This window comes from Dendrobates tinctorius, unplaced genomic scaffold (assembly GCF_039654945.1).
Source record: "Dendrobates tinctorius isolate UK_male_01 unplaced genomic scaffold, ASM3965494v1 ptg000159l, whole genome shotgun sequence".
Classification (NCBI taxonomy): Eukaryota; Metazoa; Chordata; class Amphibia; order Anura; family Dendrobatidae; genus Dendrobates; species Dendrobates tinctorius.
Genome location: NW_027361826.1, coordinates 12,595,090 through 12,607,611, shown reverse-complemented (window position 1 = coordinate 12,607,611; position 12,522 = coordinate 12,595,090). Strand labels below are relative to the sequence as shown.

Here is a 12,522-nt window from a genome sequence, read left to right as displayed (position 1 = left end):
TCGCGGCTTTGAGGTGGGCTCACCGCCGGAGTCCACCTCAAAGCAGGGGAGTCTGACCGCTGCGTACTATCCCGTCAGCAGTCAGAAAGGGGTTAAGGGCACAAAATGTAAAAGTTTGAAAATTGATATGTTTTCTAAATTATTTCTGTTTTTTTTCCATAAATAAACACAAGTCGTATCGAAATTTTTTTTACCACTATCATGAAGTACAATATGTCCCGAAAAAAATTCAGGATCAGTGGGATCCGTTGAAGCGTTTCAGAGTTATTACCACATAAAGTGACAGTGGTCATAAATGTAAAAATTGGCTTGGTCATAAAGGTCAAAATTGGCCGTCACTAAGGGGTTAAAAAAATTGCTATGCTGAGATAATCTTCTAAATATTCCCCTGCTGTATACTGTGTAATGGTTGTGCCTGACAAGGCAGGAACATTGTCTGATCATACCACAGCTTCTAGCCAATGGAGGATGCAAAAGAGAGTACATAGACATCATAGCTGATTTTTTCTTTGAGTTAAAACATTACTTAAAAACAGGAAGTGAAATGTTTTGCTTCACGAAAAATAAGCTGTAATCCCATGCTGTTTTGCCTGAATCCTCTCTTTTGCTTCCTCCTTTGCCCAGGAGATGTGGTATGATCAGACCATGTTCCTGTATGGTGAAACCCAGCCATTACACAGTACACAGCAGGGGCACATTTGCAAGATATCTTAGCACAGGATTTTAATTTGTTTTTGTTTTTTTAAACACAACCAATTGTGGAACTTATTTTTATTGCATGATCTATTAATTACAATGTACTTTGTTCATGAGGAAAAACCCCTTTAAGGATTAAACTTTCACACTGAGCAGACGGTGTCTTGAGCAGTAAGCAAGCAAGCACATTTATGGCGCTGGAACCAGGTAAATTATACACGCCTCATGGCTCCATTCAAATCTATTGGCGTGCTGTATTACTTTCATGGGTATGAAAGTCCAATGGAGACTGCACTGATTAAAATTTCTGGTATATTTCTAGGAAAGGACAGAATCTTTCTAAAACTGAAAGTATGACATTTTTAAAAGCGATAGATATTATTAAGAAAAAGAAAAAAAAAAAAAAGATGTACTTGCTAACCTTTTTAAAAATGTTTTTCATTCTTGATTGAAATTCCTGCTCACTTCTGTTCAGACCTTTTATGAAATCACTTTCTTCGTCAATCTTGTTAATGCCACGAGTCTAGAGCAACGAACAGACACTGGATAGATATTGTGGTGTGGTGCTTGTCACAAGTACTTTTGCAATTTACTGCTCATTAATATTTGCATCTGTTCTTGAGTTAATACTTTTCTTTACTGCTAGCTGCTTAGACCAAGAATGGCTGTATAGCTTGCAAGCACTGCTCTAATGCTGGCCAGGATTAAAAAGGCAACAGCTTGCTCAAGCTATCCTGATCAATGTCATAAGTGCTTACAAGCTCAATAGAAAAAAAGCCTATAAGCACTGTGCATATTCTACTGTCAAGCAGAAGTGGTCGGTCTCCAAAGCAAAAAGCTGGAAACTAAAGAAAACTATTAAAATGGAACCAGTTACTAACTGCGCAACTGCGGTCAGGTACGTTTTGCTCTGAAATGCTGCAATATTTCAGAGAAAACGGCGCCCGGATGGCTTCTCCCTGCCCCAGTTAGGCAGCTTTTACAATTTTGCGGCCCCAATAGATTTCTATGGGGCTGCAAAATCGTCCCGCAAAAATCGAGTGCGGTTGCTCGATCTTTTATACGGCGCACGGACATGGCCCCCATTGTAATTCAATGGGGCCGCAAAAACAAACAGAAGTTTGTTTTTGTGGCGCACCGTGCCTTCTGGTTTTGTGAACACCGTCCCCCCCCCCCCCCCAATACTACTTCAATAGTACTGGAAAAATAAAAAAAGGCAATCCGCAAGATTTTTTGCGGCAGACAGTAAAAATTGCGGTGATACGGCCTGCAAAAACAGGCCTCAAAAACAGCGGTAAGTGTAAAAGCAGCCATACACACGAGACACACATACTTGGCTGCAATTGTGCAGCCAGGCTCTGATTCATGCTGAAACACAGGCTGCATGAATCTAACACTGGCTCTAACATTTTAGGCAGGTATGTTTTACTCTGAAATGCTGCGGTGTTTCAGCATACCTGCCTGAAATGACATAGCCGGACTGATTCAAGCGGCATGTAAATATGAAAAAAAAAAAATTTGAAGTCCATGGAAAAAAACACAATGTAACAAGATCAACATACCCAACTATTCTAATGTTTATATACTTGAATATGTAAAAAATTGTGGGCAAATTTTGCCTAATGGTACCCATCGTTTTACGGCAATGGTAAGGTAGAGTATAACCAAGAATGTTACCAACGGGTATTTTAATTTTACATATTTATCACATTCACTGACCAGCCCATAATGAGGGGTCCTGCACTCTCCATTTACAGCTAAAGCACCAAGTTGGGGGCTATACTCCTTGAGACATGCGTATCCTCTCTAACACGCACCCAAGATGCTTAAGCAGTGTGCTAGATAAATACCTAATTAATCACTGTCTCATCAGTGACCACCACTTTCAGAATGCACCTCACAAGGCAATTAGTTGATCACTTCTGCTCCCAACAACTCAGTATGTTAGGGAAAGCCACAGCTATTCAGACTTTTCTTTCAGTATTGTACAGTGTCCGTGTAATGGGTACAACTCTGATAAAGAAGCTTTCAGTTTTGGCTTACAGAGACGAGTCCTAAGTAGAAAACCACCAGTGATGTGCATATGCTCTGAAAAACATGGGGGAGATCTCATTTCTTGCCAATCAACTATGTTATCGGTTTGAAGCAGAGACCGGACATCTGGCTAAGCAGGTGGTCCAGCTCAAAAGATCCAAGTGACAAAGCTTACACTTTCAGCAGCCTAGCTGCTACCAAGACCTTCCTGGCAGGATGAACCCCTTGCCAGGAGTCCACACTATGTAACTGCTTCAAATTTCCCAGATGAGAGCTGTAATTTAATAAGATTATAGAGTTATCGCACATCCAAGCCATATACTGGGTAAATTGTCAAGTTCTCAGGAATGGACCGAATGCCTGCCAGGGTTTTGATCCATTCCAGCATACCAGGGATGGGAGATACATAGAACGGCTAGTACAAACCAGGTAGCAAAGCAATGTTTGATCTCTAAGCGCAACAGGGGCCCGGACGGATCCAATGGCCCCAAAACTGCTGCCCTATGACCTTCCGTTGAGAAGTTATGATCCATCATAGGTTTTGGAGTTTCAGCTATCAGAACCCAGGTGAGGCAAGCTAGGACCATCCCAGGGTCAGGAAAGGGAGTGACCGACCAAGGGGTTAAGTGCTCATGTGAAGCCGTGTGCTGTTTCGTTAATTTCTGAGGGAGGTCACGCCCTGTATCATGTTGAAAGAAACCGGAAACATCTGGCATCCCCCACAGCTCTCATATGGTTGCCAACCAGGGCTGTGGAGTCGGAGTCGTGGAGTCAGAGTTGGAATAAAAAGGACCGACTCCTAAAATATATAGCAAATTGGGTACAGTAGTTCAATGCAGTTTGTGGGGAATATTTTTTTTCATAAGATTTTGGGAAAGTTATGAAATGTCCTATAAATGTGTCCTATTCCTGATCTAAGGTCTAGACTTTTAGCTGAGATGAATCTTTGCTGCAGTTTATGTTCATGCTCAGTAGTGAAGCTCCTCCTCTACAGATAAGGGAAAAAAAAACCAATAAAACACACAGGGAAGAAAAGTCTAAATTCATCTCAGAACTTCTGGAGTGAACAGGAAAGCAGGATTAAGGCAAGTACTTATTAAAGCATATCTAAACTTTCAATAAACTGTGCATAAATCAATAGTCCAGTATATACTGTCTCTGTGTGCTTGAGGTTTAGTTTGCCTTTCCTCTTAGCTCCTGTTCGAAGAAATAAGCTGCTCTGTTGACTTATATACTGTACGCTATCCATTGAATATTAGGGGAAAAACTGTTTTCTAACATCTCAAATTTGGAAATACAGTAACAGGATCGATGAAGACATTTTTATGTGTGTGTTCTGTAATATGATTCAGCACAAACACGCTCCCTCTCTCCTCTTGATATACTGTGAGGAAATATGATGTGAAGCATTTAGTGAGCTGTACCCTGAGAAAAGCCTGATAATGAAAGTTCAGAGTAAAGCTAACATTTTACAAACTTTATACTTATCTGTCGTATTGATTTATGCAAAGTGTTTTATTTCAATCCTAAATTATACAGTGCACGATTCCCTTTTCTTGCAAGAATTTCAATATACCGTATATACTTGTGTATAAGCCGACCCGCCCTAATTTTGCCACAAAAAACTGGGAAAACTTATTGACTTGTGTATAAGCCTAGGCTGGTAAATGCAGCAGCTACTGGTAAATTTCGAAAATAAAAATAGATACCAATACAAGTAAAATTAATTGAGACATCAGTAGGTTAAATGTTTTTGAATATCCATATTGAATTTGATCAAATTATTAACCCCTTCACCCCCAAGGGTGGTTTGCATGTTCATGACCGGGCCAATTTTTACAATTCTGACCACTGTACCTTTATGAGGTCATAACTCTGGAACGCTTCCATGGATCACGGTGATTCTGACATTGTTTTCTCGTGACATATTGTACTTCATGTTAGTGGTAAAATTTCATTCAAATAACTTGCGTTTGTGAGAAAAACGGAAATTTGGCGAAAATTTTGAAAATTTCGCAATTTTCCAACTTTGAATTTTTATGCCCTTAAATCACAGAGATACGGCACACAAAAAACTTGATAACTAACATTTCCCACATGTTTACTTTACATCAGCACAATTTTGGAACCAAAATTTTTTTTTGTTAGGAAGTTATAAGGGTTAAAAGTTAACCAGTGATTTCTCATTTTTACAACACCATTTTATTTTTAGGACCACATCACATTTGAAGCCACTTTGAGGGGTCTATATGATAGAAAATACCCAAAAGTGACACCATTTTAAAAACTGCACCCCTTAAGGTGCTCAAAACCACATTCAAGGAGTTTATTAACCCTTTAGGTGCGTCACAGGAATTTTTTTTAATATTTAAAAAAAAATGAACATCTAACTTTTTTTCACAAAAAAAATACTTCAGGTTCAATTTTTTTTATTTTACCAAGGGTAACAGGAGAAATTGGACTGCAAAAGTTATTGTACAATTTGTCCTGAGTACGCTGATACCTGATATGTGGGGGGGGAACGACTGTTTCGGCGCATGGCAGAGCTCAGAATGGAAGGAGCGCCGTTTGACTTTTTCAATGCAAAATTGGCTGAAATTCAGATCGGACGCCATGTCACGGTTGGAGAGTCCCTGATGTACCTAAACAGTGGAAACCCCCTCCAAGTGACCCCATTTTGGAAACTAGACCCCCCCAAGGAACTTATCTAGATGTGTGGTGAGAACTTTGAACCCCCAAGGGCTTCACAGAAGTTTATAACAAAGCCGTACAATTAAAAAATCATATTTTTTCCACAAAAATGATCTTTTCACCCTCAATTCTTATTTTTCCAAGGGTAACAGGACCCTAAAAGTTATTGTGCAATTTGTCCTGAGTACGCTGATACCCCACATGTGGGGGTAAACCACTATTTGGGCGCATGGCAGAGCTCGGAAGGGAAGCAGCGCCATTTGACGTTTTTGGCTGGAATTGAGATCGGACACCATGTCGCGATTGGAAAACCCCTGATGTACCTAGACAGTGGAAACCCCCCACAAATGACACCATTTTGTAAACTAGACCCCCCAAGGAACTTATCTAGATGTGTGGTGAGCACTTTTAACCCCCCAGTGCTTCACAGAAGTTTATAACGCCCGGGCGTGAAAATAAAAAATTTGTATTTTTTCCACAAACATGATTTTTTAGTCACCATTTTTTTATTTTCCCAAGGGTACCAGGAGAAATTGGACCCCAATGTTGTTGTCCAATTTATCCTGAGTATGCTGATACCCCATATGTGGGAGAAAACTACTGTATGGGCACACGTCGGGGCTCGGAAGGGAAGTAGTGACGTTTTGGAATGCAGACTTTGATGGAATGGTCTGCGGGTGTCATGTTGCCTTTGGAGAGCCCCTAATGTACCTAAACAGTGGAAAACCCCCACAAATGACCCCATTTTGAAAACTAGACCCCCTAAGGAACTTATTTAGATGTGTGGTGAGCACTTTGAACCCCCAAGGGCTTCACAGAAGTTTATAATGCCAGGGCATGAAAATAAAAAAATCGTATTTTTTCCACAAACATGATCAATTAGTCCCCAATTTTTTTATTTTCCCAAGGGTAACAGGAGAAATTGAACCCCAAAAGTTGTTGTGAAATTTGTCCTGTGTATGCTGACGCCCCATATGTGGGAGAAAACTACTGTATGGGCACACGTCAGGGCTCGGAAGGGAAGTAGTGATGTTTTGGAATGCAGACTTTGATGGAATGGTCTGCGGGTGTCATGTGCGTTTGGAGAGCCCCTGATGTACCTTAACTATTGAAACTCCCCACAAGTGACCCCATTTTGGACACTAGACCCCCCACGGAACTTATCTAGATGTGTGGTGAGCACTTTGAACCCCCAAGTGCTTCACAGAAGCTTATAACGCTCGGACGTGAAAATAAAAAAATCATTTTTTTCCACAAAAATGATATTTTTGCCCCCAATTTTTTATTTTCCTAAGGGTAGCAGGAGAAATTGGACCCCAAAAATTGTTTTGCAATTTAACCTGAGTAGGCTGATACCCTACATGTGGGGGTAAAACACTGTTTGGGCACATGGCAGAGCTTGGAAGGGAAGGAGCACCATTTTACTTTTTCAACTCAGAATTGGCTGGAATTGAGATCAGACGCCATGTTGCATTTGGAGAGCCCCTGATGTGCCCAAACAGTGGAAACCCCCAATTCTAACTCCAACCCGAACCCCAACACACCCCTAACCCTAATCTCAGCCCTAACCCTAATGGAAAAATGGAAATAAATACTTTTTTTTATTTTATTATTTTTCCCTAAGGGGGTGATAACGGGGGGTTTGATTTACTATTTATGGCGGTTTTTATGTTTGGCGGCTGTCAGACGCTAAAATACGCTTTTTATTGTAAAAATAGTTTTTGCATCACCACATATTGAGAGCTATAATTTTTCCGTATTTTGACCCACCGAGTCATGTGAGGTCTTATTTTTTGCGGGACGAGTTGACGTTTTTATTGGTACCATTTTCAGGCACGTGACATTTTTTGATCGCTTTTTATTCTGATTTTAGGGACGCAGAATGAACAAAAACCAGCGTTTCATGAATTTCTTTTGGGGGGTGCGTTTACACCGTTCCGCGTGCGATAAAATTGATAAAGCACTTTTATTCTTCGGGTCAGTACGGTTACAGCGATACCTCATTTAGGTCGTTTTTTTTATGTTTTGTCGGTTTTATGCAATGAAAACTATTTTATATAAACAATAATTATTTTTGTATCGCTTTATTCTGCGAGCTATAACTTTATTTTTTTGCGGATGATGCTGTGTGGCGGCTCGTTTTTTGCGGGACAAGATGACGTTTTCAGCGGTACCATGGATATTTATATGCGTCTTTTTGATCGCGCGTTATTACACTTTTTGTTTGGTGGTATGATAATAAATCATTATTTTTTGCTTCGTTTTTTATTTTTATTTTTTAAGGGGTTCGCTAAAGGGGTTAACTAATGGGACAGTTTTATAGGGCGGGTCGCTACGGACGCGGCGATACCAAATATGTGTACTTTTATTGTTTTTTTTATTTCCATAAAATGGATTTATTTGGGGGAATATATATTTTTTTTTTTCTAATTTATTTGGCGATTTTTTTAAATTTATTTTTACACTTTTTTTTATTTTTTTTTAACTTTATTAAATAGTCCCAGGTGGGACATCACTGTCCTGTGACAGATCGCTGATCTGTCACATCACAGATCACTGTGACAGATCAGCAATCTGTCACAGGCAGTGCGGAAGGCTTCCTCATGCCTGCGCTTTGCAGGCACTGAGGAAGCCAGCTTCCTGCAGGCCCCCGACGCCATCTTGGATTCAGGGGCCTGCAGGAAAGGAGCCCCCCGCAGCAGCGCTGCACATTGCGCTGCCGTGGGGGGCTCAGGGAAGCACGGAGGGAGCCCCCTCCCTGCCGATGCTTCCCTTTAACCCCCGGTACACCGCGATCATGTTTGATCGTGGTGTGCAAGGGGTTAACGTGTCGGGGGCGGTCCGTGACCGCCCCTGACACATAGTGCCGGGTGTCAGCTGTGATAATCAGCTGACACCCGGCCGCGATCAGCGGCGCTCACCACGTGGGCGCCGCTGATCGCTGAGACGTACTATCCCGTCCATGGGCATAGGGGCCCAGGTCCCATGGACGGGATAGTACGTCGGATGGCAGAAAGGGGTTAAACAACATGTATGTAAGTACCTGGATAAGAATGAAGTGATTAAACAGAGTCAGCACAGGTTTGTAACTAGTAAGTCATGACAGAATCACTGATTGGGTGGATCAGGGTAATGCTCTAGATATAGTATATCTTGACCAGCAAAGCATTTGACAAAGTATCTCACACAATCCTTATTGAAAAAATGACTAAGTATGAACTGGACAAGGCAACTGTTAGGTGGATTCATAACTGGCTTAGTGATCGGACCCAAAGAGTGGTCGTAAATGGCTGCACATCCAGTTGGAAGGATGTCTCAAGTGGGGTACCACAGGGCTCTGTCCTGGGCCCTGTATTGTTCAACATCTTTATCAACAATTTAGATGAAGGAATTGAGGGTAAACTGATTAAATTTGCTGATGACACAAAGCCTGGAGGGATAGCTAATACTAGAGAAGAGAGAGAGAGGATTCAAAAAGATATAAATAAACTGGAGCAGTGGGTAGCAACTAACAGAATGGTTTTTAACAGGAAAAAATGCAAAGTACTACATCTGGGTAATAAAAATGAAAAAAAGCATATACAGAATGGGAGGAATAGGGCTAAGCAACAGCACATGTGTAAAAGACTTGGGTATACTAATAGATCACAGACTGAATATGAGTCAACAGTGTGATGCAGCAGCAAAAAAGGCAAATGCAATTCTAGGATGTATTAACAGAAGCATACAGTCTAGATCACGTGAAGTCATTATTTCCCTCTACTCCTCTTTGGTCAGACCTCATCTAGAATACTGTGTCCAGTTTTGGGCGCCACATTTTAAAAAAGACAAACTGGAGCAAGTACAGAAAAGAGCGACCAGAATGGTGACCCATCTGCAAACCCTGTCTTATGAGGAAAGGTTGCAGGATTTGGGAATGTTTAGCTTGAAGAAGAGAAGACTGAGATGAGACTTAATAGCTGTCTACAAATATCTCGAGGGCTGTCACAATGTAGAAGGATCATCTTTATTCTCATTTGCACAAGGAAAGACTAGAAGCAATGGGATGAAACTGAATGGGGAGACACAGATTAGATATTAGAAAAAACTTTTTGACAGAGTGATCAATGAGTGGAACAGGCTGCCACGAGAGGTGGTGAGTTCTCCTTCAATAGAAGTCTTCAAACAGAGGCTGGACAGTCATCTGTCTGGGATGATTTAGCGAATCCTGCTTTGAGCAGGGGGTTGGACCAGATGGCCCAGGAGATCCCTTTCCAACTCTACGATTCAATGATAATTCTCCATACAGTTCATGATGGGCCCCATAAGATGCGCCATACAGAACACACCCCATATAATGCTGCACAAAGGTTAATAATGGCCCCATATGCTGCTCCAAAAAGGTTATGGCCCCATAAAATGCTCCATAGATTATACCCCATATGCTGCCCCTATAAGATGCTCCATAGATCATGCCCCAATAAGATGCTCCATAGAATATGCCCCCATAAAATGCTCCATAGAATATGCCTCCATAAAATGCTCCATAGATTATGCTCCCATAAAATGCTTGATAAGATGCTCCATAGATTATGCCCCCATATGCTGCCCCATGAGATGCTCCATAGATTATACCCCCAAAAAATGCTCCATAGATTATACCCCCATAAGATGCTCTATAGACTATGCCCCCATAAGATGCTCCATAGATTATACCCCATAAGATGCTCCATAGATCATTATGCCCCATAGATTAAGCCCTCATAAGATGCTCCATAGATTATCCCCCCATAAAATGCTCCATAGATTATGCCCCCATAAGATGCTCCATAGAACATGCCCCCATAAAATGCTCCATAGATTATACCCCCATATGCTGCTGCCGCAAAAAAATAAAGAAAAATGACACTCACCTCTCCGTCATTGGGGGCCAGGTGCCGGTGTCCTGAGCAGGCTAAGACACCGGCGCGCTATGGGGGACAGCTACCGGTGTTGCTGCTGGCTCAGGACCCAGCATCTGAGATATTCACCTGTCCCCGATCCATCGCTGCTGTCTGCCGTGTCCTGTCAGTGACTGCTCAGGCAGCAGAGGGCGCGGCGCGCACTAACCAGTCATCGCGCCCTCTGCTGCCTAAACGTCACTGACAAGAGGATGCAGCAGACAGCAGCAAGCAGCAATAATTACCCCATCCTGGTGCGGTCTTTGCAGCTCCCCCCACTACTCCCGGTCTCCCTTCCTGCCTTCAGCAGTCACGTGGTACCGCTCATTAAACTCATGAATATGCACATATTTATGAGTTTAATGAGCGGTACCATGTGACCGCTGAAGGGAGACTGAGACTGTGGGAGAAGCGGGGGGGGGGCTGCAGAGATGCGTCGGTGGGGTCAGTATGATCTGACACCCCCGCCGGCCCCAGGTATATCACTCGTGTATAAGCCGAGGGGGGGGGCTTTCAGCCCAAAAAAATGGGCTGAAAATCTCGGCTTACACACTAGTATATACGGTACCTTTTTTTACAGGACAATTATTATTTTGAAAGCAAATTTACATAATTACATAATGTCTAAGAAGCATCTTATGAAGTCGGCTGTATTTGAGCATTTCACAGTGACTCAACATAAAAAACATTGTGTGTCAGTGTATAAGTGACCCAGATGAAAACAAATGCTGGGATGCCAAAATCTGCACACTCAGGCAGTGATAAAAATGCTCCTTCAAGAGCTTTCAATCTAAAAAGACATTTACAACGGTGACCACCCAGAAATTTACAAAGCTGTGATTGAAAGATCACAGCAGCACCAAGAAACCAAAGCCCAGCACTTCCCGCCAGGCAAAGGAGGAAAGAGCGTCTCAATCATCAGTTACAAAATATTTTGTAAGTGACAAAGTTACTATAACATTAACAGCAGATGTGTTTAACCCCTTCCCGACCCATGACGCCTACGTAGGCGTCATGAAAACTCATGCCAATATGAGCCATGACGCCTACGTAGGAGTCATGGTATAAATCACCCTCCTGCGAGTCGGGTGACCGGGGTACCCGACCCACAGACATAGGATCCTATGTGCTTCAACCCAGGGGGGTGGCTTCGCCCCCCGTGGCTACGATCACTCTGATTGGCTGTTTCACTTTCAACAGCCAATCAGAGCGATAGTAATATTTCATCAATGAAAACTGATGAAATATTACAATCCAGTCATGGCCTATGCTGAAATAGCATCGGGCATGGCTGGAGACACCGATACGACCCCCGCTCACGACTTTCACAGCTCTGCGTTAGAAACTTCTGTGAAGAACTTGGGGGTTCAATGTGCTCACCAGACATCTAGATAAGTTCCATAAGGGGTCTAGTTTCCAAAATGGTGTCACTTGTGGGGGGTTTTTCACTGTTTAGGCACACAGGGGCTCTCCAAACGTGACATGGTGTCCACTAACGAGTGGAACTAATTTTCCATTCAAAAAGTCAAATGGCGCTCCTTCCCTTCTGTGCGCCCAAACAGTGGTTTATGACCACATATGAGGTATCGGTTTACTCAGGAGAAATTGCCCAACAAAGTTTAGTATCCATTTTATCCTGCTGCCCATGTGAAAATGAAAAAAACTGAGGCTAAAAGAAAATGTCTGAAAAAAAGTACTTTTACGGATCAATTTGTGAAGCACCTGGGGGTTCAAAGTGCTCACTATGCATCCAGATAAGTTCCTTGGGGGGGGTCTAGTTTCCAAAATGGGGTCACTTGTGGGGGAGCTCCAATGTTTAGGCACACAGGGACTCTCCAAACACGACATGGCAACCGCTAAATATTCCAGCATATTTTTCATTCAAAAAGTCAAATGGCGCTCCTTCCCTTCTGAGCCCTGCCGTGTGTCCAAACAGTGGTTTATGACCACATATGACGTATCGTTGTACTCAGGAGAAACTGCCCAACAAATGTTACGATCCATTTTATCCTGTTACCCATGTGAAAATGAAAAAATTGATGCTAAATGAAAATTTTTGCTGGAAAAATTAAAATGTCAATTTTTTTCCTTCCACGTTGCTATAGTTCCTGTGAAGCACCTGAAGAGTTAATAATCTTCTTGAATGTAGTTTTGAGTAGCTTGAGGAGTGCAGTTTTTAGAA

At 42.2% G+C, this 12,522-nt stretch overlaps 1 protein-coding gene across 4 annotated transcripts in view; it reads right to left on the bottom strand.

Moving 5' to 3' along the window:
- The window catches only part of LOC141052323 (uncharacterized), a 136,519-nt gene that overhangs the window by 100,910 nt on the left and 23,087 nt on the right, over positions 1–12,522 (bottom strand). The window contains exon 2 of one of the 4 annotated variants that reach the window (XM_073549534.1): positions 1,118–1,219. The exons of 2 other annotated variants lie outside the window; for them this stretch is intronic. In XM_073549534.1, the coding sequence (XP_073405635.1) occupies positions 1,118–1,219 (102 nt within the window). Of the gene's footprint in view, positions 1–1,117; positions 1,220–12,522 lie in introns of those variants that run through there. One more of the 4 variants, XM_073549537.1, reaches the window with a different exon arrangement.